This window comes from Sphaerodactylus townsendi, linkage group LG14 (assembly GCF_021028975.2).
Source record: "Sphaerodactylus townsendi isolate TG3544 linkage group LG14, MPM_Stown_v2.3, whole genome shotgun sequence".
Lineage (NCBI taxonomy): Eukaryota > Metazoa > Chordata > Lepidosauria > Squamata > Sphaerodactylidae > Sphaerodactylus > Sphaerodactylus townsendi.
Window position 1 is genome coordinate 29,367,203 of NC_059438.1, and position 17,347 is coordinate 29,384,549.

Consider the following 17,347-nt stretch of genomic DNA (forward strand, 5'->3'; position numbering starts at 1 on the left):
AAGACATGTGCACAGGATTGCTGGGAAACAGAGGGGGAAAGCGCCCAGTGCACCGGTGCATCCTCCACCCCCTTCCTGCCCCGGAATGCCCCGTCCAACCCTGGAACACCCCCACCACGCCCCCGGAATGCCCTCGCCACACCCTCACAGGGGCACGCGCCCAGTGCATCGCGCCCCCTGTCCCCTTGTAGCTAAACCTCTGCCGGGGAAAAACTAACTTTATTAATGAACTTGATATACTGGAAGGCTGCGCAGAGGCAAATCTGTGAGAACATTCTGCAAGAGGACAGAAAATGGCGGGTGGAAGCTGCTGAGTGGAAACTAAAAGTAAGAGCTGGGGAGAAGGTGGGGAAAAGAAATGCTTTCCCTGCCAATGTTTTATTTGTCCATGCTATGCGGACCAAAAAAAGCCAAAGCAGATCTTTTAAAAATGTCTGCAAAATGTTTATTGTTTCCCATTCCCTCACTGCTTGGGTGAAGCAAGCAAGGGACATGAAGGATCTCCACTTATTGTTCACTGACAACAGTCACCAGTTGCTACGCCTTGTGGGCATAACTGCCAACTCAGGAGGGTAGGCATATGAAAGATCAGCTATGTCGCTAAGAAGAAACCTCCACTGCCTTCTCTCCACATGTGTGTACCAGATGGAAAGAAGAGGAATGGCTGCCATGGGGGGCATCAAATGAGCCCAATACTCACAGCAAACCAGAGAGAAAGAGAGAGCATCTGAATATTTGAAACTGTGGTGCCCAATTACGGATGGGCCAGAGTTCAACAACAGGCTATCTCCGTTCTCTAAGTTTTTTCTTCTGCTGGAAAATAGTGATCATCAGTATTATCTGACTGCTTATATATATTGTCTTCATTCATGCCTTGCCTTTCTCCCCAAATAAGACCCAAATCAGCTTCTATAAATCTCTTGTCTATTTTATCCCCTAAAAATCCTGTGAGGCTGAGAAACAGAGGTGGATTCCATATGGACCAAAAACAGCGGTGTGAAAATGATGCAAACCTTTTTATACCGTTTTAAACCATTTTACACTGTTTTCAAACTGTTTTCACACTGCTGCTTTTGGCACATGCGGAATCCGCCAGAGTGACTAGCCCAAGGTCACCCAACACATTTCCATGCCAGAGTGGAGATTCCAACCTAAGTTTCCCAGATTCTAGTCTGATCCTCTAGCTATTAAATCCATTTGCTCTTGATTCAACAGTGACCACAGTTGTAGTATGATGATAGCGGCAGGAAAATGTTTCCCTTTCTCTACTCCAGTGACAATTGTGTATGCCTCTACTCTTAGTTATCTGTTCTTGTTGTTAACTAAAAAGTCCCAAACACTCCAACTTTTCTTTACAAAGACAGATGCTTCCTAGCCTTGTCCTTTTGGTTTTCTCTGTTTTCTGGGCCGATTCCCATTCTGTAATATCCGTTTAAAGCTAGAACAATTGCAATTGTACACATAGAAAGTTCTATTGTTTCCTTGTGTCTGATAAAGAAGCTGCAGCAACAGTAACAAGATCTTGTAAATGAAATATTTTGGGACTTGACTCTAGCTGTTGAACAGTAAATTAAAGACTTCAGCTTCCAGCAAAGATATCCGAGGTGCAGTTGGAAGGGCCATGTGCAGTGCAGATGGGCTGTTTCCATCATTTCTCCTGATATGGGGGGGGGGGGGAGAGTATGTTTCCAGTTCCTATTAAAAGATTAGATGAGAGTAGGGAGGACTCTGAAAGGAGTTTCCAAAGGCCAACAGATTTTTCACACTCCATCACAGAGCTGGGGGATCTGGAATGGAGAATTCTTAGTACCCAGAAGTTGCAATTCTGAGGATTTGTTGAGAAAACCTTGACAGTCCAATGATACAAAACTAATAAAACATTGCAGTGTAGATGCGCCCATTGAAATATGGACATAGTTGTTGGTTGCAACGAGATACAACTAGCTCCAGTTCGGTAGCTATTCTTGCACATGGCAAGGAGGGGATTGATGTGGGAATTTTGCAAGCATCTGTCACAACTCAGTTATGAAGGGATTAACTGTTTGTATGTAAACAAGTTGCTGAAGTCACTGTTTATGACCTGATCTATTGATTAGCTATTGATCAGTGAGATAGCCATTGCTTACATGTTAGTGAGCACGTACATCCGAAGTTATAAAGTTAACTCTGTTTCTTTGTTTGAGCAGACAAGACGCCAGCACCACCACAAGACAGCGGATAGGTACCAAGATGTAACCAAACTTACAGAGAACTGTGATTAACCAAAGGTCCCCCAATAGGTTTCAAATCAAACCCAGTTCTCCAGATTAGAGTCCAGTGATGAAGAACTCAAGGTTGGCTTTTCTCATTCTTTTGTGTTCCTTATAAATGATCAGTGGTAGGAAGTTCTAAAAAAAAATGAGAGGATTAACCAAAGGAACATACCGTACTTCTTGTGGCAACTTTAAGACAAATGCATGTATTATGGCATGGGCTTTCATGAGACAGTTTTCACAGACAGATGCACCAAGTGGTGTATAGAGTTCTTATAAAGGGAATGGTGAAGCACTGTTATCATGGCTGTCAGAGACTGTTGGATGCTCACCAAGAATGAGAGAGAAAGGGCACCTCCCCCTGGATGCTGTTCCACACTGCACACCTCCACACCACATTGTTAACAGCCTTGGTCAGGTCTCCCAAACTGACTAACTTCCATTTAAAGCCATTGAAACACATGTTCAGCTTTGCTGATTTTATTTGTCTATAAGGATATAAGAAGGAGGCTGTAACAGACTACAGAGGAAAGTGTGAATTTAAAAGGGCACTTCTGTCTAAACAAAGCATTATTTATCTTTCAGAATGGATAAGCCTTAGGCACTGGGAATGCACCTGATGATAACCATGCACTCTGATTGGGTGAAGCACTTGATGATGCAGAGATGGAGCATATCTTCCCCTGTAGAGGGCAATCTGAGAGGCTTTTAGACTTTAGTGTTCTTGGTGTTAAGAGATATCTGCTATTGCTGAGTTTTAAAAAACATATCTCTGAGGTCGACGTGTGTGACAGGTTCAGTCGACGTGTGTGACAGGTTTCATTAATGTCAGCCTGTGAGCTGTGGTAAAAGCAATAACATATACAGACTGAGAGAACTGTTGGAGAGGTTTATTGAGGGGCCAAGCTGAAGGGCCATAGATATAAACCAGTTAGGAATATCTTCTAGGCCCCCTTCTCACATGCAGAATAATGCACTTTCAATCCACTTTGAATTCACTTTGCTGTTGGATTTTACTGTGTGGAATAGCAAAATCCATTTACAAGCAATTCTGCAAGTGGATTGAAAGTGCATTATTCTGCATGTGCGGAGGGGCCAAAGTGAGGGAAGAATTCCAGTATACCAGTTAGTCTGGGGTATTGGATTTTGCATTATGTTTTCTCAGTAGAATATTTTATGTTTTAGTTGAGGGTTTTCTAACTGTGAGGCTGAGTGAGCATACTGACGTACATATGTGCCAAGCCTGTGTTAGACTCTGGGTGATATCCATTAGCCAGAACATCTTAAGTAATAAAAACTGTACCATCTAGTAACATTTCAATAAGTAACTAAAATAATGTCTAAGCTAACTGAGAACTGAAACTAAGCTGAAATTTATTTAAGCCTCTGCCTAAAAAACCAAATATTGAATCTCTATGCCGTAGCTCTAGTGGATATGTATTTCTCCTGCCTTATTTGCCTCATCCATTCCTTATCTCCAAATTAGCCATCTCCCTTTTTCATCTCCTCTCTATTAATAAACATTTTATTCTGTTCAAGTTTAAAATCTGAATCAGTATTGATTTTATTTGTGCCTTACTGAGGGATTTGCCTAGAAAGGATTTAAAGTCAATGGATTATCCTTCCATCTTCTGGGTCAGGTACAGGGTTCAGGGAAGTGCTTTTATTATACCAAATGCTACTATATTTCTGAAGAACCTCAGTCTTTGAAAGAAAAAGGTGGAAAAAATTAACAAGGCGGGTTAATGAGTGGTTTCCCTGCCTGAAGAAGTTAAGGAGGTGTGGTGGTCCATCACAGATGTTGTAGCTTATGTCTTGTTTACTGCATTTGTTAAGTCATTAGGATAATCTCCTCCTTCCCATCCCAATTATGATAAGAGGGCTCAGTCAAGCTTTTTCAGGCGCCATCCTTTAGAACTTCCCATTGTCTCTTTTCAGGTGCACATTATGATTCATAATAATTCCCTGTTTGTTCTGCTGCTTTACCTCAGGCATTCATTGTAAATGTTTCAGGCCCTTCAAAAAGCTTTCCTTTGAAATATTAGCACCTGCAGGGCATCGCTGCAGCGATAAATCAACACCAACCTTTTGTATCAGCTCTGCTCTTGACAAGCTCTTTCCCTCATGCTGAATGGAGCAGATAAAATATTTACTGCTTGGTGAAGAACAGTTACCTTGATGGGCAAACGTGTTACACAGTGAAACTATAATACAATAAATACAGCAACACGTGCTTTATAAAAATCCCATTTACCACAACACAATGCCCAGTGGGCATTTTAAAAACATTTTTGCATAATTCACCTCTCTAAAGCAATATGGAGCACATGACACCAGCTAAAGTTAACATGTTTTCTTTGCCATTCTGCACACAGAAAGCCACATTTTAGTTTATGGTAAATGATATGCTTCCTAATATTGCATACTGTAGACAAGGGGATGATTTCTTTCCTTATTTGTCCCCCCACTTTAGCTTCTACATCAATTTTATTCCCTCACTTTGTTTATTCTCTCCCTTTGTCTATCTTTACCTGCATGGTGCAACATTAAGAGTGCTAGGTTTAAATGTGGGAATATGTTTTCAGGTCCCACAGAGATCTTTGTCAAATACTGAAGGGAATGTACAAACAATATTTTAAAATGTGTTGCAGGGTGCTGATAACACCGGCAATTTTTTTTCCAAGGAAGAAAGGGTCTCTTTATTTATTTAAATGACTTGTACTTTGCACTTGTTAGAATCCGATGGCTCATACATTACTAGAAAAGTCAGTAAGTGAAAGCAAGGTCCCTTGTCATATGGACTTTTTAACCCACTGCCTTCTAAAAAGGCAAACGTTTGTTTTATGGTTTGACACACTTTAAAGATTAAACACTGAGCTCCTAAAGTTCATGAAGCCCTAAACCAAATTTTCCAAAGCCTATTATGAGCTGACATTTTATTTTTGTTCAGCTTTACCCTAAAGGGGTGTGAAAACTTAAAAAAAATCTGTTTCCCTTCAGAGGTCAAATTGGGCTAAAGAGTCAATGTGAAAAAGCACTAAACTTCCTTTTGCCTTTAGGCTTGACTATAAGTGAAGAATGAGGTATGAGGTGGGTGGGCTATCCTGAACCAGAGAGAGAAAAGATTCCCTCAGAGCCATTGAAACCCTATATAGAGATGCTAGTCCTGGGCCTCAACCTCTCTTGGCCTCTAACTGTCCCACCCCTACTACCTAACCGACTTTTCAATCTACCAACCATCTTTTTGGTATGAATTTTCTAGCATTCAACCTTTAATAGGTTCAGGAGGGAATGTCATTCTGCCACTAATTGGACCTCAGAAAGCATTCCTCATAACAAAATGGCTTCTTCTCCCCAGTGTACCAATTATCTTTGCTTGATAATCTCAAAACTAAGCTAGCACTTGTGATCTGAGAAGAGCTATGTGGAATGGCCGGACAGGGTTGTGACTCCTCAAATACGGGGGTCCCCTTAAGAGTCTGAAATAATGAGGCTTGCGGTTCTACCACTGTGGGAATGAACACTGTACATAACTGCCAGGGTACAGATGGCTAGAGGATATGGTTGCCTATTCTAGGCTGGGCAATTCTTTGAGATTTAGGGGTGCAGCCTGTGGAAGACAGGGTTGAGGGAGGGGAAGGACTTCAGTGGGGCATAATGCCACATAATCCATCTCCTAAAGAAGCCATTTTCTCCAGTAGTTTCAAGATCAACTGTATTTCAGGGAGATCTCCCATTTAAACCATCCTTCGTCTTCCAAGACCCGAGCAGCTGAGCCAAAGACGAGATTATGTTTGCATATGGCCTCTATACTTGTTCGTCTTAATTGGAACCCATGGAAATAAACCATGTCACCTTCTTAATACCCAAACAGTGTGTGTCATTTTTAACGTTGCCCTTTCTTCACCTTACTCCCGAGGCTAGGTCCGTGTGTGGATGCAAGAAATGCAAGTTTTCAAGAGGAACGTGATTGCTTGCAGCTCTCTGACCCTTTCTGCATAGACACTTCAAAACATATTGAGGCAGGAAATAAACATTTGTTCAATTTGTTCCGCAATGGAGGATAAGATTGATAGGTAGGACAACGCTCCGCATTGTTTTACCTGAAAACGTTTTATTTCCAGCCTGAAAACATTTTAAATGCATCCATAAGAACAGCAATTCTTTCGCTGAAATGTTTTCAAAACATTTTGAATTGTCGTGCAATCTCTTTAAGATGTTTCCCACACTTCTCTGCAGTCCCCGGACTTCTTCCTCAGGGCCATTTTTCTGAGCTTGCTCCATTCTATCTCTCCTATTTTTGTCAGTCCTTTTTTATTTTAGGGGGTGAAATCTACAAACTATTGCTTACACAAGCTACGGCAAATTGCAGCACAAAGCACTGAAGCTTCAAACCCACAAATAATTGTTTTTAATGGAAAAATCACAAAATGGTGGCCAGGAAGGATTTTGAGGGGGCGAGTGTGAACAAATGACAGGGGGACTGAAACCATTTTGCAAACGTTTTTGGTGATTTGTGCGGACAGGGCCTCTGGCCTCTGTCATTGACTCAGTTATAAACTCACTCACTGTGACAACTGCAGGAATCTTATCCTTCATGCTTTGGAAGAGGGGCAGGGAGAAATGTAATTTTTTAAAGGTTCTGATGTCACAGCCTGTGTCCTGAAATGGCAAAATGGCTGTTCTGGTAAAAGCAGATTTTTCGTAAGAGGCGGGGTAGAGGATAGTAGTTTCCTGACAACACACCCAGCTGGTTTCCACTGAGAGGGGCTTAACTACAGAAGGGGAAAGAGTCTTATCATCAGCTGCAGGAAGAAGGGTTTTGATGCTCACTCTCTGCCTGGCTGCCAATCAGTCTGGGATATCCAGGAGTGGAAATTACTGAGAGGAAATAGAATTGATGGGAAGGAAATTTATCAGAAGTTCTACTCTGCTAATCAGGGAGGATTCTAGGTATATCATGGTGCTTACAAAATATTCCACTCATTTATCTGCCTTCCAATTAAAATACAATGGTGCATCCAAATTCAGAATGAGAGGTTTCTTCAAGTCTATGATCCTGTGCTATGAAAAAGTGTGTCTATTAACTACTAAGAATTGTAATTTTGATGCCTTATGGTTAAATAACTAGTCCAGCAGGAACTAGGACTTCCATAAACAAATCATGCTGCCTCCCACCCCCCCCCCCCCCCCCCCCCCCCCCCCCCCCCCCCCCCCCCCCCCCCCCCCCCCCCCCCCCCCCCCCCCCCCCCCCCCACCCCCCCCCCCCCCCGCCCCCCCCCCCCCCCCCCCCCCCCCCCCCCCCCCCCCCCCCCCCCCCACCCCCCCCCCCCCCCACCCCCCCCCCCCCCCACCCCCCCCCCCCCCCACCCCCCCCCCCCCCCACCCCCCCCCCCCCCCACCCCCCCCCCCCCCCACCCCCCCCCCCCCCCACCCCCCCCCCCCCCCACCCCCCCCCCCCCCCACCCCCCCCCCCCCCCACCCCCCCCCCCCCCCACCCCCCCCCCCCCCCACCCCCCCCCCCCCCCACCCCCCCCCCCCCCCACCCCCCCCCCCCCCCACCCCCCCCCCCCCCCACCCCCCCCCCCCCCCACCCCCCCCCCCCCCCACCCCCCCCCCCCCCCACCCCCCCCCCCCCCCACCCCCCCCCCCCCCCACCCCCCCCCCCCCCCACCCCCCCCCCCCCCCACCCCCCCCCCCCCCCACCCCCCCCCCCCCCCACCCCCCCCCCCCCCCACCCCCCCCCCCCCCCACCCCCCCCCCCCCCCACCCCCCCCCCCCCCCACCCCCCCCCCCCCCCACCCCCCCCCCCCCCCACCCCCCCCCCCCCCCACCCCCCCCCCCCCCCACCCCCCCCCCCCCCCACCCCCCCCCCCCCCCACCCCCCCCCCCCCCCACCCCCCCCCCCCCCCACCCCCCCCCCCCCCCACCCCCCCCCCCCCCCACCCCCCCCCCCCCCCACCCCCCCCCCCCCCCACCCCCCCCCCCCCCCACCCCCCCCCCCCCCCACCCCCCCCCCCCCCCACCCCCCCCCCCCCCCACCCCCCCCCCCCCCCACCCCCCCCCCCCCCCACCCCCCCCCCCCCCCACCCCCCCCCCCCCCCACCCCCCCCCCCCCCCACCCCCCCCCCCCCCCACCCCCCCCCCCCCCCACCCCCCCCCCCCCCCACCCCCCCCCCCCCCCACCCCCCCCCCCCCCCACCCCCCCCCCCCCCCACCCCCCCCCCCCCCCACCCCCCCCCCCCCCCACCCCCCCCCCCCCCCACCCCCCCCCCCCCCCACCCCCCCCCCCCCCCACCCCCCCCCCCCCCCACCCCCCCCCCCCCCCACCCCCCCCCCCCCCCACCCCCCCCCCCCCCCACCCCCCCCCCCCCCCACCCCCCCCCCCCCCCACCCCCCCCCCCCCCCACCCCCCCCCCCCCCCACCCCCCCCCCCCCCCACCCCCCCCCCCCCCCACCCCCCCCCCCCCCCACCCCCCCCCCCCCCCACCCCCCCCCCCCCCCACCCCCCCCCCCCCCCACCCCCCCCCCCCCCCACCCCCCCCCCCCCCCACCCCCCCCCCCCCCCACCCCCCCCCCCCCCCACCCCCCCCCCCCCCCACCCCCCCCCCCCCCCACCCCCCCCCCCCCCCACCCCCCCCCCCCCCCACCCCCCCCCCCCCCCACCCCCCCCCCCCCCCACCCCCCCCCCCCCCCACCCCCCCCCCCCCCCACCCCCCCCCCCCCCCACCCCCCCCCCCCCCCACCCCCCCCCCCCCCCACCCCCCCCCCCCCCCACCCCCCCCCCCCCCCACCCCCCCCCCCCCCCACCCCCCCCCCCCCCCACCCCCCCCCCCCCCCACCCCCCCCCCCCCCCACCCCCCCCCCCCCCCACCCCCCCCCCCCCCCACCCCCCCCCCCCCCCACCCCCCCCCCCCCCCACCCCCCCCCCCCCCCACCCCCCCCCCCCCCCACCCCCCCCCCCCCCCACCCCCCCCCCCCCCCACCCCCCCCCCCCCCCACCCCCCCCCCCCCCCACCCCCCCCCCCCCCCACCCCCCCCCCCCCCCACCCCCCCCCCCCCCCACCCCCCCCCCCCCCCACCCCCCCCCCCCCCCACCCCCCCCCCCCCCCACCCCCCCCCCCCCCCACCCCCCCCCCCCCCCACCCCCCCCCCCCCCCACCCCCCCCCCCCCCCACCCCCCCCCCCCCCCACCCCCCCCCCCCCCCACCCCCCCCCCCCCCCACCCCCCCCCCCCCCCACCCCCCCCCCCCCCCACCCCCCCCCCCCCCCACCCCCCCCCCCCCCCACCCCCCCCCCCCCCCACCCCCCCCCCCCCCCACCCCCCCCCCCCCCCACCCCCCCCCCCCCCCACCCCCCCCCCCCCCCACCCCCCCCCCCCCCCACCCCCCCCCCCCCCCACCCCCCCCCCCCCCCACCCCCCCCCCCCCCCACCCCCCCCCCCCCCCACCCCCCCCCCCCCCCACCCCCCCCCCCCCCCACCCCCCCCCCCCCCCACCCCCCCCCCCCCCCACCCCCCCCCCCCCCCACCCCCCCCCCCCCCCACCCCCCCCCCCCCCCACCCCCCCCCCCCCCCACCCCCCCCCCCCCCCACCCCCCCCCCCCCCCACCCCCCCCCCCCCCCACCCCCCCCCCCCCCCACCCCCCCCCCCCCCCACCCCCCCCCCCCCCCACCCCCCCCCCCCCCCACCCCCCCCCCCCCCCACCCCCCCCCCCCCCCACCCCCCCCCCCCCCCACCCCCCCCCCCCCCCACCCCCCCCCCCCCCCACCCCCCCCCCCCCCCACCCCCCCCCCCCCCCACCCCCCCCCCCCCCCACCCCCCCCCCCCCCCACCCCCCCCCCCCCCCACCCCCCCCCCCCCCCACCCCCCCCCCCCCCCACCCCCCCCCCCCCCCACCCCCCCCCCCCCCCACCCCCCCCCCCCCCCACCCCCCCCCCCCCCCACCCCCCCCCCCCCCCACCCCCCCCCCCCCCCACCCCCCCCCCCCCCCCCTCCCCGCCCCCCCCACCCCCCCCCCCCCCCCCCTCCACCCCCCCCCCCCCCCCCCCCCCCCCCCCCCCCACCACCCCCCCCCCCTCCTCCTCCCCCTCCCCCCCCTCCCCCCCACCCGCCCACCACCCCCTCCTCCCCCACCCCCCCCCCCCCCCCCCCCCCCCACCTCCTCCTCCTCCTCCTCCTCCTCCTCCTCCTCCTCCTCCTCCTCCTCCTCCTCCTCCTCCTCCACTAGGCTTGTTCAACCATCTTGACATACAAGAGGAAAAGGAGTCCTTTCACGTGTTGCAAATCAAATCGATCTGGTTTGGCCTGAGATTCAGGTTTTTTGTAAAAAAAAATGCTAAAGTTTCTTTTGACCTTGAAATTGAAGACATTTCTGAATATTTTGGCTGGGATGTCACATGTGGCATCCCCAAGGATGCATTTGGTCAAAACAAATGCAAGAAATCTTAAGGGGCCTACAAAAGCCAGAAAATTCACCCTCAAGCAAACATTGATGACACCTTTACTCTTAGATCCAGTGTGATGACAGAAAACAAGACTCGTTTTTCTTCCTAGAGAAACACATGTTTGCTTTTATGGGCATTTACAATAAAAGCAACAATACAGGGGGACAGTTCTTTACATATTTGTCTGCTTGAACCTAGCAAAGCTCATTAATAGTTATTAATTTTAATCTATTGACCACCTCTATTTTTAACCAACTAATGAACTTCAGATCAATGGACAGTTATCCCTTTCATATTATTTTGATATGTTGCAGGTCAGCATAAAAAACTAAATGGAAATTTTTGGAGAGTTTTCCAGTAACCGCAGGCAATACACGAAGGCCAGCAAACAACACAGAAAAAGTTTAGAAACTCAGGAATGCATAAAATATATGTATAGTACTGTATAACATCAATGTATTTTATCTTCTAGTGCCATAAAAAGATAATATATAAAATAAAAAATAACAGAAAAAGAAAAAAAATCAGACTTATTCTCTGGTACAAAAGTAGGGCCCCAAAATCTTATGCAGATTTCCAGATCATGGGAGGGGGGTTGTGGAAGGGCTAACTGTACCTAGAGTTTGTAATGACATAAATGCAGCCTTTCTGGATTAGTTTTGAGCTAGTAAATGGTTCAGATAGATTATTATTATTATTATTGAAAGATGAGGTACAGGCCTCCTGTGTTCTCAGTGATGTGCAATTAAACCAACTGAAGGTTGCCCAGAAAGCAAAAATGCAAAGTTCAAAAGAAAAAGATAAGAAAAAGATGGTGAATGAGTGTGTCCTACCTCATCTTCGCTCACTGGTTTGCTGCTTTCAGTTCTGTGTTTCTTCTGTAGAACTTTGATTTCATATTCTGGTCTGGGATGTTCCTGTGGCAAAGAAAGGTTTAACTGTTTAGGATTTGAAGATCACATCAAAACACATCAAAATACATCTAAACACAAGACATATTTGGTTGTGCACGATTAATACATACAAGGATCTGAAGGGAAACACTGGTGTGGTTATCTAGAACAGAAAAAATACTCAAATCAAACCTGTATACACTCCTTGGTGAATTTCAGCAGTGAGAAGGGAAGAACATGTTTTAAGAGACCTTAGAATATGTACTTTGTCGTTAATCGTATTGTTATCCCAAAGCCATAGAAACAATTGAAACATTGTCAGCGTTACTTTGAAATCTATAAAATAATAATTTTATTCTTAATGTTTTCATTAAACAAACATTTTGTGACTATTAATCAGACTGCCAGAAAGTTACAGTTACCCAGTAATCTTTCATAAGGACTAGCAAATTAAGGAGAAAAACAATTGTAAGAGGGACACAAAACATTATGTTCCACTTTTTAAGAAGCGTGGTGCAATTAAATTTTGGCAAGGATGTCGAAAGTGAACTGTGACTGCCATCTGGAAAAGTAGTCATGGTCCAGCCACAGTCAGGTGAATAGCACGGAACTCTGACAACCTGCCAAACTTAAGATTGTAGGACTCTGCCATTGGCTATTGTGGGTTTTACAGGTTGTGTGGCTGTGTGGTCTGGTGGTTTTCACTCTTAACCATTTGCTTGCATCTGTGACTGGTATCTTCAGAGGCATGTCCCATGTTCACATATGTGCCTCAGAATATGCCTGCCACAGATGCGGGAAAAACGTTAGGAGCAAAAAACACCAGACCACAGCCACACAACCTGGAAAATTCACAACAGTCAGATGATTCCAGCCAAGAAAGCTACTCCTGTTAGCTCCCATTGGAAACATTGGGGGACCGGGCACCCCCTTTGGGGGTCCATAGCTTTGGCCCCCCTGAACCAAACTTCACCAAACATGGAGGGCATCCTCAGGACAATCTCTGGATGAAGGTGAAATGTTAGGAACAAGGTCCACCAGACCACGGCCACACAGCCTGGAAAGTCCACCAGAACCAGAGACAAGACTGTTTGACTTAGGGCAACATCAGCAATAGTTCTGATGAGTTGAAGGAAGTAACTGTGTACGAATATGTATATTTGTGTCTCTCCGTGTGTGAATCCTGTAATGCTGGAAGGGGGCCAGTCCAGCTGCCAGACTCTTATTGAAAATCAAGTCAGCCAAGGTACTATAAAGACCAAATAACTGCTCCAAATGGAAACTGAGAATTCCCATCTTGAAAACAAAAAGCCAAATCCTAAATTTCGTACTCAGGCAGAAGGCTCCTTGTTGTTGACGTCAATGGGAAATTTCTGCAACCAAGGAATTGACACAGACATACAATCCGCTATTATGCTCAGGAAGTTACCTAAGGGAATTTAAAAATAACTTAGATATCTGTTTTTCCAACAACTCTTTCATTTGTTATGTAGTGTGTCCTGTTTGAAGATTTAAACTACTCTTCTGGCTAACAAGGATAACTGAAGCTTGAATGCAGGAAAGGCTTGTAAGGGCATTGATTTAAAGGACATTACAGGGCTGAGTTATACCCTTCTAACACCATTGACGTTAACAGGTTTAGAAGACTGTGACTCCATTAAGGACTGCACTACTAGCTATGCAGTCAACCTTATGGTAGAAATAATCTGAGAATGTCATTTTCTATTCTATTGAATGTTACTTTCTGTTCTATTGCCTGTATCCCCAGTTCTGAATGCAGCACAGAATTCCTTATAGGACAATGTGGTCCAGACAATAGGAAAAGGTTCTGGAGCAGCTATATAATCTGGCTGGACAAGTACTTTCATGCTTGGGCCTTTGGCAAAGAGAGACCAGCAAGAAGCAGAGGACTCGCCTGCATGTCATAAAACTGCTTGTACATTTTTTTCACTAATAGCAAACAACACGACCTGAAGTTGCTTCATTTAAACTTACTTCTTCTTCCTCCAAGCCTGTTAAATCCCAGAAATAACTCAGCCTCATCTGCAAACGCTTCCAGTTTTCCAGAAACATGGTGGCTTAAGTGAAAGAAAACGCCATTTTAATCACAAGAGAACTTCAAGATCCAAGATACTCAGCAGCAATTATATGCTTTACCAGAACATTCAGTATGTGCATTCCTCTAATGTAAGCAGGCGGGGGGAAATGCAACAGGCTCTAGAAAAGGGGGGAAGGGGAATGAGGAAGCATTTTGCCCCTCAATGGGCTTGGTCTTTGGAGGACGGGAGAGGGTAAACGGGGAGGCTTGTGCCAGGTCAGGAAAGAATGGCGGTGGGCTGCCCATGCCTCACAGACCTGGCTAAGACTTCTAGGCAAAGGGGAGGGTGGGTAGGAGGGTGGTGCCTGGGCTGGCAGGGCAGCAGGCAGGCAGCAACCTGCCACTACCCCATTTGCCCAACTTGGTCTTTTGGGTGAGGAGAGTGGGCAGGGGGAATGGGGAGGGTGGTATCGGGACTGGCGAGGGAGCAGGCAGCAACCCACTGCTGCCTTGCTGGCCCAGCTTGCTCTTTGGGGCGAGGGGAGGGCAAGAGGGGAAATGCGGAGGGAGATGCTAGGGTCACTGCCCCACCCAGCCTAGCTTCCAACCAATCAGCGTGCAAGGCTGGAAGTGAGTCTTGATTGGCTGGAAATGAGTCGTTGACTCATGTTCCATTTCTTAGGAAATTATGTTTTGGGATTGCTAAGTAAATAATATATCTATAGCACAACACTAAGCCTATAGCAATAATATCAATTTCAAACACACACAAAAGTCATAATACTTGGTGTTTTCCAATTTGCTGATGGTCAAGAAGGAATGAGGGGATCTCTTCTGACCATCCCAAAGGCTATGCTAGGAATTATGGGACCGGTATGGGCAAAAGCCTTGTGGGACGGGGACTGTAGTATGGAGGGGAATCGGAATGGGGTGACATTGCTTGAAAAAGCTGGCTGGGTCCAGCCCTGTTTGCCCCCAAACAATTCACCTTTGAAGTAGGTCTGACAATTCTAGTACCACTAACAGTTAAAATAGCAAGGCTTTCATTAACACGAAACAAGAACGTTGACCATTTTTCAATGAATTTATCAGACTCACATAACGCAAATGACACATCAAATTCTCCATCAGTGCTTCATCCCACACTGCCTTTTACCAAGACTCAAGGACAAAGACTTGTGGTTTGTTTTTCATTCCCTGGCAAGTTCTAATCCAATCAGGGAAATGATGAGATTTTTATGCAACACCTTTTTATTTTGTCCTTGGAAGACCTCTAACTTCTCCAGGATGGCATTCTGGGTTGTTACCTTTCCAAACTGTACGTAATTGCATAACCACACATGATTCATTCTCTTCTGACAATACAGGGAAGAGGTATGGTGGCACAAAGGACCAATATGATCTCCTCCTTTAGCCCTTTAACATGGCTGTCCCCAGCTCCCTTGTGAGCTATGGCTCAACTGCTGGGAAGAGGGCAAAGGCGTAGCTCCAAGGGAATGGGGGGCGTGACACACTGGGCGCGTGCCCCTGTGGGGGTGTGACGAGGGCATTCCAGGGGCATGGCGGAGGCATTCCGGGAATGTTCTGGGGCAGGGGCATTCTGGGGCAGGACAGGGGCGAAGGATGCACCAGTGCACTGGGCACTTTCCCCCTTGCTACGCCTCTGGAAGAGGGCGATTTCCAGGAGGGGTTCCATGATGATTCTCATCATGTTGGTACTTCTTCACTGATGCATAAAAAGGAAGGTGGTAAGGCAGGATGGATGGAGCCAGAAATGGGGCAATGCAGTGTGCTCATCTATCCTACTAACTGCTCTTCCACAATGGGAGCAGTCTTGCTCACCCCCATGTGGAACCCACTAATGTCTGCTTGCCTGTCCATGGAGAAGTCCCATTAGGACGATGACTTGGCTGGATGCAAGTGCAGTGTTAACTCCAGTTTAAATCAGAAGCTTCAAATAGTCAAAGCTCCAGAGAGAAGAGAGAGCTGCCTGACAACATTGTTCAGAGGGTGACAGAACCAGGTAGAGCTCTTCCATGCTCTGCAGGTCCAGGAAGATACAACCAAGTCCCAGCCTCCTATACCAAGGACTACCTTTTGAAGTGCCCATGCTTGATTTTGCTCTGAGATATTGTAGAGCATCTCTTCTGGCCTCATCCGCACCTGGAACGTGGTGACAACAACCTCAGAGGAAGCTGATAATAAGTCTGCGGAGGGTTTTGACTGCCTTCTTACAAGGGTTGAACCACGAGCACTGGTGTTCAGATCTAGAGGAGCTATTCTCCCGGCCCAAGACTGTACTTTTCCAGACATTAACTGCAGGCTTCAGCCTCCGTAGGCCTTCCATGTTAATATCAGGACCTGAATAAATGTTGGCTATAGTGGCTCTCCATCCACGTCTGCACCAACATTGCTGGGCATGCCATCCACAGAAGCTACAATGTGTTTGTTAGTCTGTGTGGTACGAGAGGATTCTTCATTGTTGTCTTCATAACATGGGCAGTCACATGATGAAATACTTTTTGACTAATTAGGCTTCTGGCCAATGAATGCAGTATATTTAAATTAAAATGGGCATTACCAAAAGTGGGCATTGCCAAAACCTCTTTCTGAGGTACTGAAGAAAATGTGAAATAATTTATAAGTCAACAAAACAAAAGCAAAAGAACAAGCAAATCTTAGAAGGAAGGCTTGATTAATTGAATTCCCTATTTTATTACATTAACCCCTAACTGAGCTATTCTGTAAAACAGTATAACCTTACCTTTGATTATAACTTTCCCTCATAAATTAGCAATGGCCTCTCCTTTATCAGCTAAATCTCCAGTTTCTTAATCTACTGGTTAAAATGGCAGCTGTAACCCAACCACTTCTGTAGCTCTCCACAAATCAAGGGCGAACACTTAGTCCTGCAATTCACATCCTGTAGTCAATGTTGCCCTGTCTATTATTAGCACATTCATCTTCTTTTTACACCTGGGTTTTTACTAAGCTGTACAAACATTCAGAAAGAAACTTACCCCAGAGAGCCATGAAAATGGAGAAGAAGACGGTGGCTGGGTTATCAAATAGGTGGCTGGCCCGTGCCGTGCCACAAGCGGTGCTGAGGTTCCAGTAGTCACATGTCTTGTCACAGAGAGGGCACATGGTGAAGGCATTTTGTTGGTCGCACATCTCTTTGCTACACAAAGCATGTAAAAAGATGGACAATTCACTGGGGCAACTGCCTTCTCAACCTTCATTTTACTTTTTCAAAATTACAGAACTGCTTCGGGCTCCACAAAAGTGGGGACCCTGGCTGATGTCTCAATGACCACCGAAGCAGTTTCTACAGATACTACAGAAACATTTTAAAATAATTTATAAAACTGTTATTGGAATGTTTGAAAAGGCAGCAGAGGGTGCTGCAGATACAGTTTTGTTCATACATCCCACTGCTTCAGATACTGGAAAAATATGTTCTTATACAGAAGCATTAAACGTTTGTATAAAAACTTAGGACCTTTATTTGTGTGCTCAAAAGAGCTACCCATAATGCATCTTCACCAATGAGATCATTGTTTCAAAACATGATAGGCACACTTCTAAGAGGCATGATCTGAAGTCATATTGGCATTGAAAAGCTGTGCAACTCCTAATATACACACTTCCATATGTGTAGAAACAAAGAATGCAAATTATCTACAGAATAGTTATTACTAGAATGCCTAGCTTTGGT

General features: G+C 51.0%; 1 protein-coding gene across 1 annotated transcript in view; it reads right to left on the minus strand.

The window, feature by feature from the left end:
* ANO2 (anoctamin 2) overlaps nt 1-17,347 on the minus strand; it is a 153,495-nt gene that overhangs the window by 60,257 nt on the left and 75,891 nt on the right. Inside the window, 3 exon segments of the mRNA XM_048515346.1 lie at nt 11,555-11,615; nt 13,587-13,669; nt 16,650-16,810. Of these exon segments, the coding sequence (XP_048371303.1) occupies nt 11,555-11,615; nt 13,587-13,669; nt 16,650-16,810 (305 nt within the window).